This window comes from Canis lupus, chromosome 24 (genome assembly GCF_003254725.2).
Source record: "Canis lupus dingo isolate Sandy chromosome 24, ASM325472v2, whole genome shotgun sequence".
Classification (NCBI taxonomy): domain Eukaryota; kingdom Metazoa; phylum Chordata; class Mammalia; order Carnivora; family Canidae; genus Canis; species Canis lupus.
Genome location: NC_064266.1, coordinates 35,787,644 through 35,814,016, shown reverse-complemented (window position 1 = coordinate 35,814,016; position 26,373 = coordinate 35,787,644). Strand labels below are relative to the sequence as shown.

Genomic DNA, 26,373 nt, shown 5'->3' with positions numbered 1-26,373 from the left:
CACAGGGCTCAGTCTAACGACTTAGAGATCACAACCTGAGCCAAAATCAAGAGTTACATCCTTAACGGACTGCATCACCCAGGTGCCCCAATAACGTTTAAATATTCAGACTTACTGCATGAGAGCCCACATTTGCATTTCTGCCCCAGAGCCCGCAGACATCAACAGTGTGCTACACTCTCTGCCCATGGGGACCACTGCCCTACATGATCTACTTTGGTCTGCTCTCCAGCAGATCAGTACAGCCCTCCCTATGTGAGGGACTGCAATAGAAGCTCATGGCTCTCAAGCACCAAGAGGTGGTGTGGGGGCAATGTTTAAGAGGCAAGTCCCAAAGTCAGACTGCAGGGCTTTGAATGTAGCCCTGTTGCCTTAGGCACGTTCATTGACCTCTCTGAACCCCAGGTATCCCTCTATAAAAAGCGGGGTGATAATGGTAATGGTCCCTACCTTATGCAGTGGTTATGGTTGTCTAAGGGCATGATGTGTGCAGAGCAAATGCCTGGCACAACCAGAATCCAATGAATGGTCATTATTACTGTTATTAATCTGCTGCTAGGTGCTGTCACAGTAAAGAAAAACAATAGTTGAAATGGCAAGAGCATATAAAATGATCAGTTAGGGAAGCCTGGCAGGAGGGGTTAGGTTTTTTCTCCTCTTTTGGTGGAGGGGGAGGAGGAAATGAGACCAGCGGGGGAGTCCAGGGAATATGGAGCTTCAAACCAGAGCTCTTGTCCTCAACTCCAAAGACTGAGCACCTTCCAGGACTCAGAGGGAAGCAGTGCCTGTGGCTGATCTCCATCATAGCAGGTGTGGAGAGGAAGCGAGTCTTTGGATGGGGTATAGCTTCTTTTTCAAGCTGAACCAGGCAAATGGACAGTGGAATGCCAACAACCCAAGAAAGCAAAGGAAATGACCTGATTCTCCTGGTATTTGTGAACTGTCCTGTGAGCATCCTAGAACTTCCATGAAAAAATGCCCATACTGTCACCAAAATTTTTTTTTTTTTAAAGGTTTTATTTATTTATTCATGAGAGACACAGAGACAGAGAGAGGCAGAGACACAGGCAGAGGGAGAAACAGGCTCCATGCACCGGGAGCCCGACGTGGGATTCGATCCCGGGTCTCCAGGATCGCGCCCTGGGCCAAAGGCAGGCGCCAAACCGCTGCGCCACCCAGGGATCCCTCTGTCACCAAAATTTTATTGAGTGCCTACCTACTATGCTTCTGTTTACTGTGCTCTAGCAGGTGAGACTATCATTGCCGAAACAGCCAGGTTCCTGCCTGGCTCACACCCTTACATTCCAGGGGTGGGAGAGACAGATTTCGAACACGTCCCTGCAGATGGTGGTGGGTAGTTCTGAGGACAGGAAGGAGGCAACTGAGGAGTTCCCCACTGGGTTGAACCCAGGAGGAGGAGGAACCAGCCACGGAGCAATCTAGAGGAAAAAAAGCCTTCCAGGCAGACAGAGCAGTGAGGGCAAGGATACTGAGGAAGGAGCAAGTATGAAAATCAAGTAAGTCATGAGTTGGTATTAGAAATTTGGAGGTGTGTAATATATTTAAGATTTTATTTATTTGAGATAGAGAGTGTGTGCATGTGTGCACAGGGGGAGGGATATAGGGAGAGGGCCAAGCAGATCCATGCAGAGTGCAGAACCTGATGGGGGGGGGGGGGGGCTTGATCCCACGACCCTGAAGTCATGGCCGGAGCCACAACCAAGAGTCCAAAGTTAACTGACTGAGCCACCCAAGCGCCAGGGAGGTAATATTTAGTGGAAAAAATGAAGGCAGTTTATGAGTTGGTGGGAAAGAGATGAGACCAGAGCAAGAAAACTCTCGGGGCTGCTGGCCCCACCTTAACATCTGCTCACTTCCTCTCACCTTGTCTCTCTGCTAGTCGTGCTTCCTTTTCCTATCTTCTGAATATCCATGGTAGGTAGGCATGAAAGGGCCTGAGATATGGCCCCACAAATGCTCATCTAAGAGAGCTGGTAAAGATTGTTTCTAACGCAGGTGTTTGCAGCAAAACCCAGGCAGTTCAACTTGCACACAGGGGCTTTGCAATAGAAGCTCTTCAGGCACCAGGACTGTGTTCTGCTGGATGCCCCACTTCACTTCCCCACCCCTCCCCCCAGATGAACTAGTGACAGCAAGTCAGTGTGGTTGGTAGGACAGTGAGTGAGTGCATCTGTGTCCCAGCTCTGCTGCTTCCCAGCTATGTGATCCAGGTACACAGCCTCACTGGTCATCTCTGGGCCTCAGTATCCTCATTTAAAAATGGGTGAGGGGGCACCTGGCTGGCTCAGTGGTTGAGCCTCTGCCTTTGGCTTAGGTCGTGATCCCGGGGTCCGGGATCAAGTCCCATTTGGGCGCCCCACATGGAGCCTGCTTCTCCCTCTGCCTGTGTCTCTGCCTGTGTCTCTCATGAATAAACAAAATCTTAAAAAAAAATGCAGTATCATAAAAAAACAAACATGGGTGAGGGGCACCTGGCTCGCTTAGTCGGGGAAGCATGCGACTTGATCTCAGCGTTGTAGGTTCAAGCCCTGTGTTGGGTGTAGAGATCACTAAAATGAATAAATACATAAATAATACACTTAAGAAGACAGGTCTGATTCTGCTATTTCATACAGTTGTGAAGTTTAAAGGATGCAAAGCACTGTATGCAAAGCACTTAGTAAGGAGTCTGCAGGGCAGGAAACCATCAGTGAATGCTACTTCTTTAAAAAGTGACATTAATATAGCCTGCTTATTGCTGATGCCCAAAAAAGGGGCAGAAAGCACAAATCCTTCTGTACAAAGAGTTCTTCATTTCAGTTTCTGTGATCTGTCCACTGGCCTCTCCTACAGAATGGTGGTATTTTTTTTTTTTTAAGATTTTATTTATTTATTCATGAGAATACACAGAGAGGAGAGAGAGAGAGAGGCAGAGACACAGGCAGAGGGAGAAGCAGGCTCCATGCAGGGAGCCCAACGTGGGACTCAATCCTGGGCCTCCAGGATCACGGCCTGGGCTGTAGGCGGTGCTAAACCTCTGAGCCACCGGGGCTGCCCTGGTGCTTGGTTTTTGCTTGCTTCTCACAAACGTCTAACTGTATGAGAAAATCAGTATGCCATTTTTAAGGCTTAAATTCACTCAAGCTAAGAAGTTTACCAGAACACATGGTGTTTCTTGAACATAAATCAAGATACATTCTTTAAGCAAATCTAAATTAGGTCAATGAAGAAGCAGCTATAGAAGCTTTATGCAAAGATGGGGAGTCTCTGGGAAAGATGAAAATGGACTTATAAAAATTATCCACAAAGGCTCAATCTTCAGTTGAGCACCAGATAATGTTGGCTTGTGTCCGGAAATGGACATGTTTAAAAATACTAAAATAATTCCTGCCAGAATCCTTGGGGAGTCCTCATCCCTTCTTCTTTTGTTGTGGGTATGTAATTGCATTTAGTAAGCTGGCCACTCCTAAGAGGTGACACAAATCACTAACTCAAGGACAATTTAGCAGATTTCTTGAACTGGACAACAGGCATGTTACATAGCTTTGCAGAAATTTCAGGGAGCCACTCTGGTCCTTTGAGAAAGAAAACATAGTTTTGCCTAAAACGTGTTCCAGTCTGTGGGCAGTGTGATGCTGAAATGATCTTGCAAAATGGTTAAATGATTGACCTCAGCACGCCCTCCTTTCTAAAATGGGTAAACAGGAGTTATTTTTTTTTTTCCTTTTTTTACAGGAAGGCCAAAGAAAGCGGATGGTATCTGCTACAGACAGATTTTGGGTCCGAAAACACCGTACTAAAGAGTTGTTAGAGTCAATTTAGTACAGGGTTTTTCAAACTCAGCACCAGTTAGACCTTGAGGCAGGGTCATTCCTTGCAGTGAGGGCTGTTTAGCAGCATCCTACTCACCCTCCTCCTTCCCTGACAGCCCAAAATGTCTCTAGACATAGCCAAGTACCCCAAGTGCCCCTTGGGGACAGAATTGAAAACTCCTGGTTGGTTCAGGCTGAAAATCACTGCTCTAGATAAAACCCAGGCACCACCTGCTATGGAGAGATAAAGACTCTTTAGAAAGATTTTCCTTTTGTTCTTTACTGGTGTATCTGAAATGTGGGACCACAGAGAGCCATCATTTTATTCCAACAAATTAATAAAGATGAAAAAGTATTAGTTTCAGCGGGGGAGTACTTTAAATACAATAGTGATTTATAACTTTAGGATATTTCAGAAAGAACGGATTCTGAATTGAGAGAGTAAAGCCAAGCATGTCTTCCTGTGTTGGCACCCCTTGTGAACCTCAGAACTGTCTTCTACTCAGTGTCCAAGTTGACTCTGTGAGTCTTCTTTTGTAAACCTGACCTCAACACCAGCCAAGAGATTTTTGTCTTTTCTTGGGAACTCACCTACTTACTGGTCAAACTAATTAATGGGTTAAAGTGAATTCAAGAGATAAATAAGAATCTTTTCCTGACTGGATTTTTTCCCTTTCCTGGGGAGGCAGGGGCAAGTAGGGAAGCTTACTTAAAATAATTGAGACCCACAATTCATTGAGACACAATTAATATTCTCCCATTAGAAAATATTTTTGTTAACTATTGAGACCAAATTTTACCACCACTTGAGAACTACAAGCTTATAACTGCCAATAAGAACAAATGAACCACAAACTAGAGATTGATATATATATACATATATATTACTATATCAAAAACAGCTTTACTTTTTAAAACTTTATTGATTTACCACCTGATTAAAGCATGGGATTTTAACAGTATTATACATAATATTTTTACATAGAAAACTTTACATAGCATTTCATATTATATAATTCGGCTTATTCTTTCAAAAATGTATACATCCATTGGGCAAGGAATGCTTTTCATTAAATTACCAATATTAAATGCACTTAATCATCGTGTATAGATTAAACAAAAGTAGCTATTAACTTACTTTTAGGCATTTTAAGGAGATAAAACATATTTTGCACATAAAGAAATATTTGATGCAAATATGAAGATAAAATTTTTTAAAAATTAGAACACTGAGAAAAACTACATCTTTGATGAGTGTCTTTTTGAGAGCAAGGATTTCCAGATAGATTCATTCTTTTAAATATTCAGCTTTGGTTTCTTTGTTTCTCCAACTACAAAGCTGCTGATAGCAAAACTTCAGGATTTCACTTAAGTTCAAGCTATGTCTACTTTAACGCAAATGTTAAAACAGAACTCAGAAAATGTAGTATTAAGGACCTAGCTTCCGTCACAACCAATATCCATTTGCATCGTAACAACAAACATTTGAATGGGATGGTCGTACTAGCATCTGCCAGCAGGTTCCTTCGATAACTATAAAGACTACGAGATGGATAGCCATAATCACAAAAGAACAAGAAAAAGGTTTAGAGATTTTTTTTTTGCATTTTGTACAAAAGTCACCTGTCAGAGGAAAATGCTGTGTTTCCAGATATTATTATACAATTCCCATAATGTAGTTCTTTGGTTGTACATGAGGAGTAACAGGAAAAAGGTGTATTTGACTCTAAAGATGCATGTTAGAAATCAAATTTCCCATCCACTGTTTGTTGTTAAGATGCCAGAGCTGGTGATTTCCCTAAAGGACAGTGCAGGAAAACAAAGTTGTTCCAAGTAGCATTATTGTAACAAAAACTTCTCTGGAGACCCAGCACAGATAATCAACACTTAAAGCATTCTGACAAAGAAATAAGGCCTTGGAAATATTCCATCTTCTCTCACATTGTTAGTGAACAGTGTCCTGGCCTGGGGCTGCAGTCACACGCACTCAGTTCTCACTAGTGTTTGAGTGGCACAAGCCACGTTTACCTTGAGATAGGATAGATTTATTCACAAAGTAGAATTTAGGCTGAATGGCTTATTTGTAGAGGTAAGGAACTTCCTCTGTATGTCACGGGCCACCGGCAAGAATGATTACCCCAAATGGTTTGACATCACGGTTTTTAAAAAGGTCCATGCTGGTACAGTTCAGATGCCTCATTCAGAAAATCCAATCTTTTAAAAGAGAAAATAAAAAGAAAGAAAGAAAGAAAGAAAGAAAGAAAGAAAGAAAGAAAGAAAGAAAGAAAGAAAGAAAGAAAGAAATGAAAAGAAAAGAAAGAAAAAAGAAAAGAAAAGAAAAGAAAGGAAGAAAGGAAGAAAACAAAAAACAAACTCAAAGCTGAATGTTTGGGCATGGAACAAAATGCGTTCCCATACTCCCTGCGTGGCAAGAATGAAAGAGAAGGCAGGAAGACACATGGGGTGGGGTCACAGTTGAAAATGACGTGACATGAGGACCTCCAGTCGGGAATGGAGTAGCACAGGGAATGGAAGCACGAACAGACATGTGCGTTCCTGAGCACGCTGTCAGGACAAATGCGGGTGGAGAGCACGGGCTTGTTGAGGCTGTGACCACAGCACCAGGGAAAGGGTCTCAGCTGCAGCATAAGGATGAATGCATTCCAGGACAAGGTACATTAAAGGTGCTGACATTTTCCATTCACAGTAAAATACTCGCCCACCGTCCCTTCTTCCTAAATTCTACAGCTCCTCTTCTCTAATGTATGTAAGTAACATAAAAATCTAAACCTGCTTTTTTTCTTTGGTAGAGAAATTAAAATACTTTGGGGAAAATAGAAGTACTGCTGGCCCAAACCAAACATTTGGCCCAAACCAAAAAAAATAGTACTGCTGGCCCAAACCAAACATTTCTCAAGGCTGTTAAAAACAAAAAATGTTTAAGAAATCGGTTTCTTAGGAAACAAAAGCACCAGAAATCCTTCTCTATAAAGAAAAAAACATCTGATTTTAGATAGGTTCCCAACTTGCTAACTTCTAAGGCACCAGAGTTGACATCAATACAACCCAATTTACAGGACTGAAGAGCATAGGCAGAAGTCTAAATGTGTTAATGACTCCGTGTAACACTTGTTCTACTGCTGAGTGGAGGCTCGTGGGGAGCCCTGGGTGAGGGGGCGGAATGAAGCCTGTGTTCTCTTTCTCACCGACTCAGAATAAATCCAGCTTCCAAACAGACCACTTCCAGGCACCAGGCCCCGTCTGTGTGCTGCAAATGTTTACATAAGCTGCCGGATCAGGATTCAGTTATAATTGGAGTTCAGAGTACTGCACCTTCATTAACACAATAAGGACCCCCAGAATCCAACCCTTCCAAAGAACGCAGCTCCTAGGCTCAAGGTCACGGCAGCACCCAGGCACAGGCCATCTCCTGCTGCAGTCACAGGTCACAGTTCCCTGTGCTGGCCCCACCACAGCACAGGCCTACTCTGGGTGGAGGACTCTTGGCGGGTGGCTGAGGAGGTTCATAGACGGCCCTTCTCCTGCACAGCCGCCACCCCTCTCCAGAGGGCCCTTGAATGGGGACTGTGCAAAGCAGGGATGCTAAACTCACTATTCTGAGGTAAAAATAAAAGGTTTACTAAAATATAAATTAACTCTGTTAAATTACTACTTCATTTTTGTTACTACTTCATATATTAGATTTCAGAGGGTGTGAGATGGACAAGGTGTTCTGGAAATTTTCAGACCCATCCATAAATACTTACTTCCAAGGAAGGCTAATTGTCTTCATTACATTTTTTACTTTTTCCTATAGACGTTTTCTCCCCAAGTTACTAAAACAGGGAGAGCCAGGAGGCACTACCTTTTAAAATTTTTAACCTTGCAAGTTCTTAATTCTAACTTAATTACTAAACTCTGCTTTCAATGAAATCTTCAATAATATCTTTTCATAAAGTACTTTAAAAATCACTCAGACGTAAACAGAACAAAACAAAAACAACCCCTTTCCCCACTAACTTTCTCCAAACTAAACAATCTAACTATAGCTGACTCACAACTGACAAAAACATTCAAAATTCTCCAAAACACTCAAACGACAACAAAAAATCCAGCATATTTTAGGTGGCATTTAGCCATTACGAGAAATTTTATTAACAGACTCTCTAATAATCACGAACCTCTACAGCTATGTTCAGTGTCTTAAAGGAAAGCAACTTCCTCTGACAGAACGCAGACAGCCAATCATGGGACTCTGCTAGGAAATGGCGCATGTGCGGTGACAGGCTTGACAGTCTAGTCAGTAAGACGGAATGACGGAGATGAAACAGACTCCCCACCTACTGTTTTAACTGGCTATGCAACACTTTAATGAAATAGCACAACGTCTCAGCCAGGGACTGATGGGACCCATGTCGAGGCCAGCTTCCTCCAGGCCGTTCTGAGCTCCCAGATGCCGACTCCCTATTTCTACGATCTGACCCTTCACGAGATGTGCCAGGCAGAGGTGGCATGGTGAATGTTCCGCAGAGCTGTAGTTGTGGCCCGCAGGGGTCAGGGCTACCACACTGGTGACAGCGTCCCTGGTACCTGTGATGGCTCTTCTGGAATCCATATTTTATATACAACACCTATCCGTAGGAAGAACTTGCGCAGAACTGCTCGGAGCTCAGGAATCAGGTCAAACTGCATAATTTCACACAAGTAGGGGTAGTACATAGAAGCGTGTGCTTTAAACTTGAGGTCGGAGAGAAGGAGAGAGCTCAAATTAGACAGGGAACTACTTTTTCTGGCACTAGTTTCTCAAAAGTATTCATCTCACCCTGAAACTTCTTGTAATATTGGTGCTTTTTCTCACTATTTCAAAAGTTGGTGGGAAAAATTTGCAAATTAGAAGGTCTTTTAATTATGTTTAACTCCAGACACAAATTCTTTGGGGATAGCTTTGCTACCAAACACAATGTTCGGTTTTAGCAAAGCAGATTCCCCCTTCTGAACCAGGGCTTCCCTATCTGGATGGACCCTCTCTTCCAACACAGCGGTGCTCCAAATCACTGCAGCATTTTAACTGCTACACACGCGCAGTTCCAAGGTCAGCCTTTCTTAACTGGGGTTCTTGGAGAGAGAGAGTCCCAGTATGCTACGGCACCCTTGTCTGCAATGAATGAACTTTCCTCTAATGAATCTAGAATGGTGCTAGTTATGTAACTGTCCTTGGAAGAGCTGAGGAAATCATTAGATTCTGAGTAAAAAGGCAACCCAAACCTAGGTGCTAGTGGGGACATTAGGATTTCCTGGTTTATACCTTTTCATCATTTATTTTGAGGGTTTTTGTTAGAAGCAGCAACAGAAGACTTGTCCAGGCCTCCCGATGGCTCTCAGAATTTACTGTGATGAAATAGGCAAGGGCCTCACTGCACACACTGGAAGAATCAAGACAGGGGGTGGCATGTCAAACAGAAGATTAACTCTCACAATCTACGGGAGTGGAAAACTCTTCCTTCTTACAATGAGTACTTATTTACTGGGCACCTGGCTCTGGCTATGCATCTCAAGCAATTCACTAAGACTCAGTTTCCTTGGCTGTAAAACAGGGATAAATAATTGTACCAAATTCAGGGGGGCTGTTGTGAAGTTTAAACATTTGCTTAGCTCAGGGCCTGCTCACAGCCTACGGCCCAATCAGCGTTTGCACACAATGAACACAGAGCCTATCATCCATAGCTGACTACACACTGCTTTTCTCTCTCTTCTCCTGTCACATATAATTGCTACTTTCTTTTTTCTTTTAATCTCTCTCCCCCAAACATGGGGCTGAAACTCATGACCCTGACCTCGAGAGTCAAGAGTTGCATCCTCCACTGACTGAGCCAGCCAGGCGACACTCTAAGACATTTTCTTAAGTAGATTCCGTAACAGTGGTTTACTGTGTCAAAGAAAGACTGAACATTTAAGGCTCCTGATTTTAATGCCACTTGCTTTCCCCTCAAAAAATCCCCTCACTATACATTCCCACTAGCAGTATAGGAGAGTTCATGTCTTACTTATCACGGTTGTCAGCACTGCATGGTAATGGTTTTAAACTTGAAAGAGTGAAAAGGGCTTAGACAAATAGCATCTTGCTCATAGAAAGCTGGGTGGTGAAGATCTATTTTTCTGTCTGGGGCTCTCTCTCCATGCCTTCGCATTGTCTCCCCATTGCTGCAGTTTGGCATAATTCAAGTCAGGACATCCTGGTAACTCACAGGATTCCAATACATTCTTGGGAAGAAGGGAGGGTGGGAGGTTAGAGCCAACATTGCCGAAAGCGGACTTGACCAAGATTTCACTTTTGGCTTGTTGATTGAGCTCTGAGCACTTTTTACTGCCCCTGTTTCTGTGCTTTAAGAAACTTATGAATGAAAGAAATGAGGCCCCACCCTATTCAGGGCATTAACAAGTGAAATAGAAATGTCTATATATAGAAGGAAAAAGCAAAAAGGATAGCAGTCTGTGAGGCCATCAGCACGTAGGTATTTTTCTCTTATTCTTTTCAAGTCAGAGTATTATTGTGATGCATTTTGTGTTTTACAGATAAATACATTTATCTGACATTTAATCAGAAACCAATCTTCTTACGTTAAAAGTCGCTGCTGTATTTCCTCCCAGGAATCCCTGTGGTTCTCGTCGACATACATCCGAAACAGGATCCTCAAACAACAGGCCAGGCTGCTGGTTTCTTGTTTTAGAAGGTTAGGTTTAGATTTGCCCTTAAAACCTAGAGATTAGAGTTATATAAATAGCGCATACTTCTAGGATAATGCTGAGAAATCACACAGGACCCTAATCTAGTTACTTTAAGGAACACTGAAAAGAATTATCTGAAATTTTTTTTTCAATTAAAGTACAGTTGACATATAACATTACTCTTAATCACATTTGCTTAAGCAAAGCAGTACCAATCCGTCAGAGATGTGTAAACCACTCTTACAAGAAAAACCTATCACAAGCAAAGGCATAAAACATGTAGATCTGTTAAAGCCATAAAAAAAAAAAATGACACTGGGGCACCTGGGTGGCTAGTCAGTTGAGCACCTGTTTTTGGCTCAGGTCATGATCCCAGGGTCCTGAGAGCCCACATTGGGCTCCCTGCTCAGTGGGGAGCCTGCTTCTCCCTCTCCCTCTGCCCTTCTCCCTACTTGTGCTTTCCCTAATAGATTAATAAAATCTTTAAAAAAATGACATTATAAAATAGGCATCTGGGAAGAAAATTAATGGTCGGTTACCTAGTAATGGTAACCATAAAAATTTATATAGAGTATCACTTTTGTGCAAAGTTCAAAAGTGAGCCTCCCACTGTCACTTTCCATATAAATATATCACTTACCTCCAGGATTTATGTATGTATTTTGGAGGTGAGGGAGAGAGAGAACCCCTAAAAGCCTCAGCAAATGTATGAATGCTTTGTTTTTCCTAGACTATTACAATTTTTATATCATATTTAACTATACCATTTTATTTTTTATAAAGATTTTATTTATTTATTTCAGAGAGAGAGTGGAGGGAGAGGCAAAGGGTGGCAGAGGAAATCTCAAGCAGGCTCCCTGCTGGCTCAGTCCCAGGACCCTGAAGATCGCAACCTGAGCCAAAATCAAGAATTGGATGCTTAACTAACTGAGCCACCCAGGTGCCCCTTAATTACACAATTTTAACCTAATATAAAATTTCTTTTTTCTTTTTAAAGAAGATTTTATTTATTTATTCATGAAAGACAGAGAGAGGCAGAGACACAGAAAGAGGGAGAAGCAGACTCCATGCAGGGAGCCCAATGTGGGACTCGGTCCAGGGACTCCAGGGTCATACCCCGAGCCAAAGGCAGATGCTCAACTGCTGAGCCACCCAGGTGTTGCTAATATAAAATTTCTTTATTTGCTAGATCAGTTTGAGTCTCTATCAATTTATTTTTCCAATTCTTCTTGAAAATCTCCCACATGCTAGGCAGTATTCCTGATACTGGGATGGAATGCATCCAGCATGTCCTTCTTTTCCCCTCAAGCATGAGAAGACCTGGCAAGTTATTCCCTTTTTTTAAAATAAAGATTTTATATATTTATTCATGAGAGACAAAGAGAGAGAGGGAGAGAGGGAGAGAGGCAGAGACATAAGCAGGCTCCATGCATGGAGCCCGATGCGTGACTCAATCCTGGGACTCTAGGATCATGGCCTGGGCCAAGGCAGGCACTAAACCATTGAGCCACCTGGGGATCCTCAGTTATTTCAGCTAAATGTACAATATCAGGAGTTTCCCAAAGGCTTTCATATTTCAGGTTGGCAGCCAGTGTGGTCATTTGCCATAGCTGCTGTGTGGCCTCACCTGCTCTCCACAGGACAGTCCGTTGCTCGTAATTGGAATTGAAGGCCTTTGAGAATGAGTGAGACTCCTGCAGGCAGTCCAGCAGCTTGAAGAGATGCTGGGAAGACATGCACTTATACATGCCCTGGTCCTCCGTCTCTATGTGGATGTCTGCATCCAGTGTGTCTTGCTAGAAAAGGGAAGATGGGGGAGCTATGTGAGGGTAGGCTGGTTCTAGACATTGAGGCAGTCCTCACTGCCATTGAGGCAGTACTCCTCTGTCTGAGAATCACACACTTCATTCCTCACCACCCTGAATGTTTCTCTGTTACACTCTGTTCACCAGCCAGGGGAATAATTCTGCCCAGCCCTTGCAGGACATCGGGCTTTATTGGCCCAAGTTTCTGCTTTGTCAGTACTGCCTTCGCCACATGAACGTAAGTGTGTGCTTCTCTATAGGACTCCACAGTCCTCTTTTAACATTGTATAATGAAATTAGAAAACAAGAAAGTCACCCTGTACTATATGAGATGGGAGGTGTGAGTCTCACAATACTATGGAAGACAGAAAGTGCTAAGTGAAGCCTGAGTGGCATCTTTAGCTTCGATCAAATGATTAATGAATGTAGTAAGCTTCATAACTGTGTTTTCAAATGTGAAAGGAAAAAAACGTACAAAATGCTAGAAATTTTTATTGAACATGTTGCCTAAAATGGGATACATACTTAGGGATTTTATATTTGAGCCTTCTAGGAATGGATCTAACCTTCTTATAAACCAGAGATTACAAAAACAGCAGAGTTGGCAATATTCTCCAAATTGATCTATAGAGTCAGTGTAATCCTTATCAATACCCCGGATTACTGCTTTACAGAAATTGACAAGCTGATCCTAAAATTCAAATAGAAACACGTGACACAGAATAGCCAAAACAGTGTTAATAAAAGCAGCACAAAATTAGAAGTCTCAAACTTCCAATTTCATTCAAGACAGTGTGGTATTAGCATAAAGATGGACAAGAAGGTCAATGGAACAGAACTGAGAGTCCAGAAATAAATCCTTATATTTAGGGTCAAGTGATTTCCAACACAGGTGCCAGAACAAATGTAAATGAACTAAACAAACACAAAATGAACTAAAAAACAGATCAAAGACCTACATGTAAAAGCTAAAACTCTTAAAATATAGGCCTAATCTTTGTGACCCTGAATTAGGCCATCCTTTCTTAGATGTAACACTAAAAGTACAAGGATTTAAGAAAAAAAACAGTAACTCAAACTTCATTAAAATAAAAAATTTTTGTGCTTCACAGGCCATCATCAAGAAACTGAAAAGACAAAAAAAAAAAAAAAAAAAAAAAAAAAAAAAGACAAAGGAAAAAAGAAACTGAAAAGACAACTAGAGAACGGGAGAAAATAGTTGTAAATCATAGATCTGATAAGGGACCAGTATCCAGAATATATAAAAACTCTTATGACTCAATGTTAGAAAGAGAAAAAATTCCAATTTAAAAATGAGCAAAGGAAAAAAAAAATGAGCAAAGGATTTGAACAGACATCTCTCCAAAGATACACAAATGGCCAATAAACACAAGATGGAAACAGAAATCATCACAATGAGAAACAACTTCATGTCCACTGGGATGGCTGCGATAATTAAAAAGACAGTAACAACCATTGATGAGAATGTGCAGAAACTAGAGCCTTCATCCACTGCTGCTGGGAAGATAAATTAGTACAGCTGTTCTAGAAAACAGTCTGGCAATTCTTCAAAAAATGTAGGCACCAGAGATACCATATGACCCTGCAATTCTACTCCTAGGTATGTGCTCTAAAGAATTAAAAACATGTCCACATAAAAACTTGTATACAAATGTTCATAGCAGTGTTATTCATCATAGTCAGACAATGGGATCAATAGACGACTGGATGAACAAAATGTGGTACAGCCATACAATGAAATATTACCTTACATATACATACACATCCACATATATGTAACAACATGGATGTGACATGCTACACATACATGTTACAACATGGATGAACTTGGAAAACATTATGTTAAATCAAAGAAGCCAGACACAAAAGTTCATGTTTTATATGACTGTATGAATATGAAATATCCTGATTAAGTAAATCCATCGAGACAGAGGGTAGATTAGTGGTTATCAAGGACTGGGGTGAAGGAAGGCAGAATGACGGCTAATGGTTAGCACATTCCCTTTCACAGTGATAAAAATATTCTGGAGTTAAACAGGGGTGATGTTTGGACAACTTTGTGAATACACCAAAACTCTGAACTGTATATATTTAAAATAGAGAAACAAAAAAGGATAGCTTTTGGGCTGGATCTAGCCAACAGATACATTTTGTTCATCAGTATTGCATCACTTAATAAACAGACTTCCTATAGGAAAAAAAAATCCTGATGCTGGCTCCTCTTGAAAAATTGGAAGATTGTCACGACTTGACCCACCTGATAGCAACATACTGCTGGGGCTGGGAGGTGGCTGCGGCTCCAGCTGGGCCAGAGCTCTCTGGCCTCCCAAGTCCCACCCACCCTGCCGCACTCATTCACAGGATCTGCTAGCCCTTGAAGTACTTCATTTTACAACTGTGGTATAATGTTACTATCCAACTTTTGGACACCCAATCCTCTGTTTCCAAGAATAACATACATATAAAAGGTTGTACATACAGAACAAAAAAGTCAACTTTCTAAAGGAAAAATTGGTATCTTTTATCCATATATTTTTCTCAGTTATTTGTGGTTAAACGCCACTTAGGAGGAATAGTCGCTGTGATTAATAACACTCTTTTTACAAAGCACCAAGGTGGGGATGGCACCTGAGCAGTGGGATGCTAGTAAACTGGCTCTTGGGAAAATTAAAAAAAAAAGAAGAAAAAAAAAGCCGTGATTTTTAGTGTTTGCTGATTTCTGTGGTATAAATATTCCCATCAGGGCCAATTTCTCAAGCTACCAATATGCCATGACTGAACACTCATCTCTCCCCAGCCTTGGGGAGAGATGAGCACGATGGGCTCTTGTGAGCCACTCCAAGTTGCTGCAGCACACCCCTGCAATCTGAGCAACCTCCCTACAGACAAGGACGTTCTTCTCGAGGCTGATCTTATTACCTGGGCAGCAACCATGTGTTCTGCGTCTTCCTTTCTGCTTGTGGCAGGGTAGAACACAATGTTGTCGATGGTCTGTATCAATTCCAACTGGACCACACACTTGATGAGGAGGCTGGCAAACAGTTTCTGATCTATATTAGATGATAAAGATTAACCCTAATAATGATTCAGCCAGAATTGAATAAGTATTCACCAAACTCCTACTATGTGCCACACACGGTCCTTGATGCTGTGGCCTAACAATGAGTAAGCTGGACAAAAACCCCATGGCAGAGATGAGAAACAAGATATTGAAGTCTAAAGAATGGTAGGTCAAATGATAATGACAAACCTGCAACTGGGATACTTGAGCAAAGACCCGAGGGGAGGAGTTAGCTACACAGGCAGGTGCGCCCCTCCACGCCAACCCCCCCCCCCGCCCCTTCTTCCAACAAGCTTCTCTGCCACCCACAGGGGACACCTTCAGACAGCTCCCAACTGTGCCCTAAGCACTCCTCGCCCAGGTTCCTGCAGCAGCCAGACTCTCCAAAGTGGCTGACTGTCAGCCTTAAGGGGCAGGGGCAGTGGCAGGGGCAGGGCTCTTTTCCAATCTTAGTTCCTAATCACCTTCTGTCTCCTCTGGAGGTGGTATCCTCTGTCTGAATCTGCTTCTGTTTCCCTCAAGAGTCCCCTTTACCTTTCTCTTAGTGGGTAGCCATTTTTGACTAGCTAATCATTGTTTAGGGAGAATCTTCTCATTGGTGTGGCTTCTGCCTACTGACTAGACTCTGGCTAATAGTTCCTCCCTCCATCTTTGTCTTCTCACTCTCTGGGCTCAGGGACGGCCCACGTTGGGCACATCACAGGTGTTGACTGGACTATGACAAAAGTAGAGATTCCTTAGTCACTTATTGTTACAGAATCAGAATGCAGAATGTTAAAAAAAGAAAAAAAGAATCAGAATGTTGAAAACGTTAAACAAAGTGTTTAGGGATGGCAAACAGGGAGGATGGGTCATTTCCAAGTTTTGGAAGTGACTGTGAAATTGTGTGTGTGTGTGTGTGTGTATATGTGCATGTATTAAATAAATTCTCCATTTTGAATCAGTTTTAATAAAAGAAGAATATGGTGGATTTGTAGGACATGTACATTTGATATATGCCAATTCAGTGACACCAGCTTGGACCAAAATTGAAAAGGAAGGAGAGGGATCCCTGGGTGGCTCAGCGGTTTGAGCGCCTGCCTTTGGCCCAGGGCGTGATCCTGGAGTCCTGGGATCGAGTCCGTCAGGCTCCCGGCGTGGAACCTGCTTCTCCTTCCTCCTGTGTCTCTGCCTCTCTCTCTCTCTCTCTCTATGTCTATCATAAATAAATAAATACATCTTAAAAAAAAAAAAAAAAAAAGGGAAGGAGAGTACAAGTGGCATGAGACTGTGCCTGTTGCCCTACTCACCACACAGATGCCCCCAGAGCAGGCTGAGATGGGAAACTGGAAGAATGTTCCCAAGAAGAATGGCAGGGGTCTCAAGTCCCAGGCACCTCTCAGAGTATAAACCTCTTGCTGCACCAAGAGTGGCTCTATTTACAGAACTGTACACACATGTACCCTCCACACAAATCAAACCTTTATCTAGAGCTGATGAGAGGCAGAGCTCTTCCGCTCACCAGATCCTGCAGAGGCACTAGCTGTACTGTAGATACTGAAGAACAGCATGTGAGTGTCCAACATGGTGCCTTTTTTAAAAAAAGATTTTATTTGAGAGAGCGAGCGAGCATGAGCTAGGGGAGAGGCAGAGACAGAGAATCTCAAGCAGATTCCACACTGAGCACAGAGTCTGATGAAGGGCTTGACTGCAGAGCCCCAAGATCATGTCCTAAGCCAAAACCAAGAGTCAGATCTTAACCAACTGAGTCATCCAGGCACCCCCAACATGGCGCCTTTTTATGGATTCAAATGGTGGTTATGTTTTATGCCTTCATAAGATAGTTGGGGACCACATGTGACTTTGTCTAATGCACTGCCTCAGAAGTTTACAACAACAACAACAACAACAACAACAACAAGTTTACGACACTGTCAACACTGACAGTCCGGCATGAGAAGAGGGTGGAATTGCTATGAAGAAAAACAACAGAGCCACAGCTGGAAAAGGACCAGACTAGGGGAACATTCCAGTTTCTTAGCGGGAAGTGTGTCTGTGAGTCCCAACTCCACTACAAAGTGGCAAGTCATGTCATCTATCTAGGCCCCAGTTCATGCAACCGTAAATAGCATCTCCTTAAAGGGCTAGAGAATGATTACAAGATCACACAAATGAAACACACAGTGCAGTGCCTGGCTCACAGAGACTCTTAACCCATTTTTAAAAATGACAGATGATAAAACATAACCACAAGTAACAGTGAGAGGCAAACTGATCAAAGTAATCTGAAACTCGTATCTAGAAAAGGGATCTCTAACACATAAAAAGCTCCCCCAAAACAATAAAAAGACTAACAGCCAATATACAATGAGGAAAGAGTTGAAAAGACGATGAAAATATAGAAATGTGTTCTTAAACACATGAGAAACTGCTCAGCTTCACTCAAAGATCACGTGAACAGGTACAATTTTAACAGATAGGAATCTGTAATTATCTGTCAAGATGGCAAGTGCACTTCACCCAGCAATCCTACTGCGAGGAATTTACTATACAGAAAAACTCACAAATGACACACATATCAGGAGATTCAATGTAGTACTTTCTGTAATAGGAGAAGATTCCATTAGTAGGAACCCAATTAAGCAAATAACAGTACATCTATATCCTGAGATAACACCTAATAAACAGTATAAAAGAACATGAAAGCTTTTTAGGCAAATCGCGAATGGTCTCAAAAATATACTATGTGAAAAAAGAATAACACACAGTATTCTGTAATTTGTATAAAAAGGATAGGAGAATTCGTGTGTGCATGTACATAGGTATGTATTATGGATATGCATTTCTTGCCTATGGATAAAACTGGAAACACACATAAGTAACTAGTGACTCTGGCTGCCACAAGGAAGGGACTGGCAGACTGATGCATGGGGTGGAAGAAGGCTTATCATGTTTACCCTTTTTACCTTCTGAATATTTGAAGAATATAAACGTGTTACCTATTTAAAATAAGTAAGTGAAAACAACTAAAAAAAAGTGGCCTTACTTGCATATGGTCTACCTTTCCAGCTGTCATCGGTTGGGTTAGAGAGTTGGCTCTGGCCTCTCTCAGAGGCATTTTTATCTATGCTGCTTAGAGACTGGCGGTCCAGATCCACATCCTAAAAGTAACCCAGAAAGAAATACAATCTTTACTTTCTTTCTTTTTTTTTTTGTTTTTTTAAGGTTTTATTTATTCATTCATGAGAGACACAGAGAGAGAGAGACAGAGACACAGGCGAGGGAGAAGCAGGCTCCGTGCAGGGAGCCCGATGCAAGACTCGATCCCAGGGTCCTAGGATCAGGACCTGAGCCAAAAGCAGATCTCAACCTCTGAGGCACCCAGGCGTCCCCAATGTTCACTTTATCCACAATTCAGTACCTGGGCAGAGATGTGTCTGTTTTGAAACTGCTGGCCCAACTTGAAGTTAAGTGCTTTGCTTTACTTGAAGTAAAATTATGCTGCCTGCTTAATTAGGCTGCATAGGAAAGATTAAAAATGTCATGTATTTCCTCCCTCCCATTAAAATTTCGCATTTTCTTACTCCTATTTCAAAGGTATTTCTCTACATATTATGATTTAACAATGAGTGTGACATGGGGCACCTGGGTGGCTCAGCTGGTCAAGCATCCAAATCTAGATTTCAGCTCAGGTCTTGATCTCAGGATGGTGAGTTCAAACCGAGTTGGAACCTACTTAAAAAATAAACAAACAAGGGATCCCTGGGTAGCTCAGCAGTTTAGCGCCTGCCTTTGGCCCAGAGCGTGATCCTGGAGTCCCCAGATCGAGTCCCACATCGGGCTCCCTGCATGGAGCCTGCTTTTCCCTCTGCCTGTGTCTCTGCCTCTGTCTCTTATGAATAAACAAAATCTTAAAAAAAAATAAACAAAATATTGACGAATTAGGGGGAGAAGCTCAAAAATAAACTAGTGTGATAGCTAGCTCTTTAAAATGTTGACAGAAGACAATTAACAAACAAAAAATGCTTAAATAACTTTTTTCCAAGTTGCTTCATTTTTTAAAAAAGATATTTATTGGGCAGCCCGTGTGGCTCAGAGGTTTAGCGCTGCCTTCAGCCCAGGTTGTGATCCTGGAGACCTGGGATAGAGTCCCACGTCGGGTTCCCTGCATGGAGTCTGCTTCTCCCTCTGCCTGTGTCTCTGTCAATCTCTCTCTCTCTGTGTCTCTCATGAATAAATAAAATCTTAAAAAAAAAAAAAAAAGATATTTATTCATTCATGAGAGACATAGAGAGAGGCAGAGACATAAGCAGCATAAGCAGAGAGAGAGGCAGGCTCCCTGTGGGGAGCCTGATGCAGGACTCGATCCCAGGATCCTGGGATCATGACCTGAGCAGAAGGCAGATGCTCAACCAGTGAGCCACCCAGGTGCCTCTAAGTTGCTTAATTTGTAAGGTGCTTCATTTTTTAAGTTGCTATATCCCAAGTGCCTTTTAAAGTAGGCTCCATGCCCAACGTGGGGTTTGAACTCACAACTCTGAACTTAAGAGCTGCATGCTCCTCTGAGAGCCAGCCAGGTACTCCCCAAATGCCCTATAAAATCTAATGGACTTACAATTATTTGGGAATAGAAGTAAATAATACAAAGCCCCTGTACACCAAGGTATTTTAAAGTGAGACTTGAATTAGAACTTCTCTATGTGGCCTCATACAGAAAATAAAAACCACTATCACACTGGTGTGGAAGAAAGCACTCAATTAAGGAGAACAATAAATAAGGATAAGTATACTGAGGTATTATTACTATCAGCAAAACACCAGAACTGAGAGTCCAACAAGGGAGAATTTGTTAAATAAATTATAATAATGCACAGCCGTTTAAAAATCTGCTTTCAAAGAATAGTTAAGAACATGCAAAAATGTTGACATGTTGTTAGGTAAAACATTATGTGCCAAGTGCACATAATTTCAAACGTGTGGATTATATACGTGCAGACACACAAAGAAAAAACTAGAAATGTAAACTGTGGTTTTTGTTGGATGAGGTGACTTATTTTCTGTACTTTCTAAAAAAGATGTTAACAACACACACAGTTCTTAAATCTTTTGATCTTTTGTCTTTTTTTTTTTTTTTTAAGTAATCTCTACTTCTAATGTAGGGCTTGAACTCATGACCCTGAGATCAAGAGCTGCATGTTCCACTGACTGAGCCAGCCAGGTGCCCCTAGTTTTTAAATCTTATAACCTTTTTTACTCACTTCCCATCATAAAAGCACAAACTCTTTGGGTTGCTTAATTTCTTACTATAAGACGATGAGATCAGAGAAAAGACAACAAAAACCCCTACCAAATGTTTTTCTGATGAATCTTCCTCCATTCCTACAGGTCTCCATGTCAGCAAACTGAAGGGAAGGCAAGAGAAGGAAAGTGATCAACGTGAAAGAACCTGGAGCCTTAATGTGTCTACCGAGCACAGAAATAAACAGCAAATAAACATTTGCACTCACACATGTGGGATGGTTGTTTTGAAGATATCCAGCATACAACTGCATGTCTCATCCCAGACGTCGGGACTGAATTTCTCCCCGTTAGATATTACTAAGTTTTCTAAGCAATTGGTACCTGACCGAGCCAACTGTTCATTATCTGCAAAATAAAGCAACATCTATCACCAAACCTCCACTGCTGTTTTGATTTCCACCAGGGCACAGATGCTTTGTGTCATGAGGTGGAGATGACAAGATGAGGGGTTTGAAGGCTCTTAAAGAAGCAACAATACGGACGATATTAAAACTTTTAGGGATCCCTGGGTGGCGCAGCAGTTTAGCGCCTGCCTTTGGCCCAGGGCGCGATCCTGGAGACCCGGGATCGAATCCCACGTCGGGCTCCCGGTGCATGGAGCCTACTTCTCCCTCTGCCTATGTCTCTGCCTCTCTCTCTCTCTCTGTGTGTGACTATCATAAATGAATAAAAATTAAAAAAAAATTAAAAAAAAACTTTTATTGTGTAAGCAGGGTATAAAGAGATATAATTACTTATCACAGCCTTATTGCTAGGGATGGAGGCAGGTCAGTTTGCTACTTAATTAATGGGCTTCTTGTACAATGAATCGTAAAGGATGGAAATATTAGACCAGAGTTTCTTTAAATTTGGCCACCCAAGCAGTGCCATGCTGGTACTGACACTTAATTTAAAACTGAGTCACTTTTTGAAAAAACTTAATACATGAAGTTTTTGGCTTTAGCCTGTATCCTGTATCTCTGGAATACAGGCTGAATGTGCTATGTGGGTAATTTTCCTAATACACACTATGTCAACACGGAAGTACACAAATGAACAATGCCACTGATGAAGCTGTTGATACTGACCCTCGCAGTACATTTGAAAAACATTGCAGAAAATTTCAAATATAGACAAAAGTAGAAAAAAACAGTGTAATACACAAAGGCACAACTTTTAAAATATGATAATAACTACATTCCATCTTTAAGAAATGCTTTATAAACTGGGTTGGAGACATTGCTTTTATGTTCTAATTAAATGAAAATACAATTTTTTACCAATTAAATTATATTATATATAATTATATATATATATTTTTTCAGGTTCATCTCTGTTTATTGTTTTCAAAACAAAACTAAAAATCACCACTTAAAATGTTTGAGAAGAGTGCTCAGCTCCATCACAGTTAAAAGCTTTATGTAATTTGCAGCCAGAGCATCGAGGACTGGTGGTCACCAACGGGAGCTTCTGGCGTGGCCCGGACAGGGCCTGGGGCCTGGGACGGCCGCTCCCGCCCAAGGAGCCCCAGCTCGGTCCTCTGCACGCGCCATCCAGGGGCACCCACAGAGGACAAGGACAGCTCAGCCCCCACTGGGCTTGCCAGTTGCCCATCTGGCACCTCCCTCCCCCTCCAGAGGTCCCAAAACGTCCACAAACAAAGGCGGCAGGCAGGTGGAAGCCCGGGTGCTAGTGCTGTCAGGCTGAAGGCCAAACCGCAGCTGGGCCGCCTGCATGTTCTAGAAGGGGGAGCTCCCGGCTCCGGGCTCGGAGGCGGAGAAGAGATCTGGTGCCATCATCGCTCGTGCTTAATGTTGGCTTCGCTTTGGCATTATAGTCTTGCTTTTACATACTGAAAAAGTTAATCTCTCACTAAAAACCAAGTCAAGAAGAATGACACCTAGAGACATGGCAAATACCTTGTTTCACACACCACTGCAACTGTGCAAACACATCAGAAAGAAGAACTTCATTCAGAGCCTCATAAAACTGGGTGAACACATCACAAATAGCATACAGTGCATGATTGCAAGTTGTTGTCATCCACTCGGATTTCTGAAAAAACAAAAAGATAATGGTGAGAAGCCACTTTCCTTGTGGGCTCTCCTACAGCATGGGCAAAACCACTGTGGTATGCAATCTGGCAATACATGTCAACAGTCTTTACAACACTCATACCCATGGATGCAGGAACACTGCTGCCAGGAATGGACCCTAAAGAAAGAATCAATGATCCAGGGACACTTGGGTGGCTCAGTGGTTGAGCATCTGCCTTTGGCTCAGAGCGTGATCCTGGGATCTGGGATCGAGTCCCACATCAGGTTCCTCCTGGGGAGCCTGCTTTTCCCACTGCTTATGTCTCTGCCTCTCTCTGTGTCTCTCATGAATAAATAAATAAAATCTTAAAAAAAAAAAAGATTCAACAATCCATGGGTGAAGGTTTATGAATAAAGATGTTTACACCACACTGGCATTTACACACTGAAAACACAGATTCAAATACACAGCAAGGCGGTACCTAATTAAGTATATCTGTAGGATAGAATGTTAACAGTCATTCAAAGTGATATTGACAAAAAGCTTTAATGAATTGGAAAAAGTGAATATGAGATTATGCTAACTATACCTCTTTACACCAAAAATTTACCTCTGGTAATTTCATTGCACTATTTCAAGTACTTAACAAAGAGATTTAGAAAATCATCAAAAAGGGAAGGTTTGCTACTGCTAACAAGACTCCAGCAGTGGAAGCCCTAAGGGAAAAAGACTGATAGATTCAGTTTCTTAAAAAAAAAAAAAAAAGGATTCAGTTTCTTAAAAGCTAAAATTTTCTGGGATCCCTGGGTGGCGCAGCGGTTTGGCGCCTGCCTTTGGCCCAGGGCGCGATCCTGGAGACCCGGGATCGAGTCCCACGTCGGGCTCCCGGTGCATGGAGCCTGCTTCTCCCTCTGCCTGTGTCTCTGCCTCTCTCTCTCTCTCCTCTGTGACTATCATGAATAAATAAATAAAATCTTTAAAAAAAAAAAAAAATTTTCTAAAAGGAAAAGAAAATGAAAATAACTAAGTGGGCAAAATCATCTGTAATTTATGTAAGGACATGGTATTTTATGTACATACTAAGAAGCTCCTAAATCAACAGGAGAGAGATAACAACCCACTAGATGACCTAAGGATTCATAGGTCCCTATGAATTGAAAAAGCAATTCATAAAATAAGAAATGTAAATCAGTAATAGGAAAAAAAAAATGCAACCTCACTAGCAATTAAAAAACTTCCGGTTAGGGGTGCCATGGTGGCTTGGTTGGTTAAGGGTCCAACTCTTAGTTTCAGCTCAGGTCATGATCTCAGAATCATGAAATCAAGCCTCATGTTGGGCTCCATGCTTGGAATGGAGCCTGCTTAAGATTCTCTCTCCCTTGGGGTACCTGGGTGGCTTAGCCAGTTATGTGTCGAGCTCTTGATTTTGGCTTAGGTATCGGGCTCCATGTTTAGCGGGCAGTCTGCCTCTCTCTTTCTCTCTCTCTCCCTCTTCCCCTCTGCCACTCCCCTGTTCACATGCATGGGCTTTCTCTCTCTCAAATAAATAAATCTTAAAAAAACAAAACAAAAACACTTTGGGGTGCTCAGATGGAAAAGCACGAGGCCCAGGTGGGGTAGAGAGAGATGAAATAAAGAAAATTTAGTAACAACACAACTAGGTTGCCTGTGGAAGCTGGAACTATGGCTGTTCAAACGTTTTGTTTTTTTGTCTTCTGATTTTTTTTTAAGATTTATTTATTTTAGATGGAGAGCACGAGAGGGGTGAGGGGCAGAGGGTGATAGAGAATCCCAGGGGCAGAGGGAGAGGATGAAGCAGAGGATGCTTAGCCAACTGAGTCACCCAGGTGCCCCAAAACTTTTTTTATAGATTTTATTTTTAAGGGATGTCTGGGTGGACCGAGTCCCACATCAGGCTCCCTGCATGGAGCCTGCTTCTCCCTCTGCCTGTGTCTATGCTTCTCTCTCTGTGTCTCTCATGAATAAATAAAATCTTAAAAAAAAAAAAAAAAAAAAAGGAAAAAAAAAGGGATGCCTGGGTGGCTCAGTGGTTGAGCATCTGCCTTCAGCTCAGAGTATGATCCTGGTCCGGGGATCGAGTCCCGCATCTGGCTCCCTTTGAGATGTCTTTGCCTCTCTCTTTGGATCTCTCATGAATAAATAAAATCTTAAAAAAAAATTTTAATTTTTAAGTGATCTCTATATCCAATGCAGGGCTCAAACCTACAAATCCAAGATCAAGAGTTTCACGCTATACCAACTGAGCCAGCAAGGTTCCCATAAAAATGCTTTTAAAGGTTTTTTTAGGGCAGCCCCAGTGGCCCAGTGGTTTAGGGCTACCTTCAGCCCGGGGTGTGATCCTGGAGACCCGGGATCAAGTCCCACGTCAGGCTCCCTGCGTGGAGCCTGCTTCTCCCTCTGCCTCTCTCTCTCTCATGAATAAATAAAATATCTTTAAAAATAAATAAATAAAGGTTTTTTTTTTTAGAGACCAGAGACATTTCATTTTTTACTGACTGCTGAGAAGCTGATATGAACCAAGTAACTGAGAGGAGCAGGTGCCCTGTGAACTGGCAGGTACAATGTACAATGCTGAAGGGCCCCACAGTCAGGCCACAGTGACATTTCTTTTCGCCCTACCCCAAATGGGAACAGTTTCTTAGCACTAATTGATTCTGATATAAAAGTGCCAAGGAGGACGTTTCCATTTTATTTTATTTTAATCTTTTAAAAAAGATTTGAGAGCGAGTGTGTGCGCATGCACAAGGGGGAGGGGCAGAGGGAGGGGGAGAGGGAGAAGCAGATCTCCACTGAGCAGGGAGGCAATGTGGGGCTGGATCCCAGTACCCTGAGATCACGACCTGGGCCAAAGGCAGATACTCACCTAGGTGCCCCAGGGGTTTCCATTTTAAAACAAACCTCCAGCATCTCAAAGTGTAAGACTTGTGTGAGGGATGATGACACAACCCTGTGGCAGACAAAAGCAGAGCAGCTCCCCCCACAGTATCCAGGGTACTGTGTTAGTCATCACCTACCTCTGACTGCTGCTCAGGGAGTTTCATATTGTCAAAAATCCTGAACACGATTCTGAACAAATCCTGCCACCAGTGCTTTTCAAAGGTGTGGCCATAGCTCTTCATGATCTCAAACATGACCGTGAGTCCTCTGGGGGAACAAAGCCAGATGCAGAGAGGGAATGGGTGGGGGGAAAAGAACAACAAAAAAGAGTGGGAGAGCATGGGGTAGGCGAGCAGGTGACCAAGGCTCATCTTGTGACGGAAGGGGCACTGCTTGGGGACACCGTTACCTTGTCCGAACGTCTAGCTTGCATCTGTTAATGATACAGGAAAGCTCAAACAGGATAGGGAACCAGCCTCGGACCCAGACCCTGTCGCCAGGAGCTACATTCATGTCGTCGCTTGTATATTCTTGTAGCACCTGCAAGGACAGTTACCTCTCAGATGCAGACTAAGCAAAGGAAGAAACTCAAAGGGAACTACACAAACTTTAAGGCCCCGCACATTTTCCCTTTCTAAAAACATTCATTCAGCAAGGGCAGGACAGGGAATCCCCAAAAGGCAAACACAAGCCTCTCCCAAGTGCATACGAGCGGTTGTGCCTACGGACCTTTGTGGGGTTTAGAGTAAGTTGA

General features: G+C 42.4%; 1 protein-coding gene across 4 annotated transcripts in view; it reads right to left on the bottom strand.

Moving 5' to 3' along the window:
- Window positions 1-4,715: 4,715 nt before the first annotated feature.
- Window positions 4,716-26,373, bottom strand: part of ARFGEF2 (ADP ribosylation factor guanine nucleotide exchange factor 2) — a 99,359-nt gene continuing 77,701 nt past the window's right edge. For all 4 annotated transcript variants that reach the window (XM_025470353.3, XM_025470354.3, XM_035705915.2 and 1 more), the window contains exons 29-39: window positions 26,029-26,159; window positions 25,757-25,886; window positions 22,604-22,739; window positions 20,912-21,050; window positions 20,752-20,806; window positions 18,451-18,565; window positions 15,284-15,414; window positions 12,166-12,334; window positions 10,431-10,569; window positions 9,118-9,235; window positions 4,716-8,549 (exon numbers count right to left, since the gene is read on the bottom strand). In XM_025470353.3, coding sequence (XP_025326138.1) covers window positions 8,373-8,549; window positions 9,118-9,235; window positions 10,431-10,569; window positions 12,166-12,334; window positions 15,284-15,414; window positions 18,451-18,565; window positions 20,752-20,806; window positions 20,912-21,050; window positions 22,604-22,739; window positions 25,757-25,886; window positions 26,029-26,159 — 1,440 coding nt within the window. In that variant the 3' untranslated portion in view covers window positions 4,716-8,372. The remainder of the gene's footprint in view (window positions 8,550-9,117; window positions 9,236-10,430; window positions 10,570-12,165; window positions 12,335-15,283; window positions 15,415-18,450; window positions 18,566-20,751; window positions 20,807-20,911; window positions 21,051-22,603; window positions 22,740-25,756; window positions 25,887-26,028; window positions 26,160-26,373) is intronic.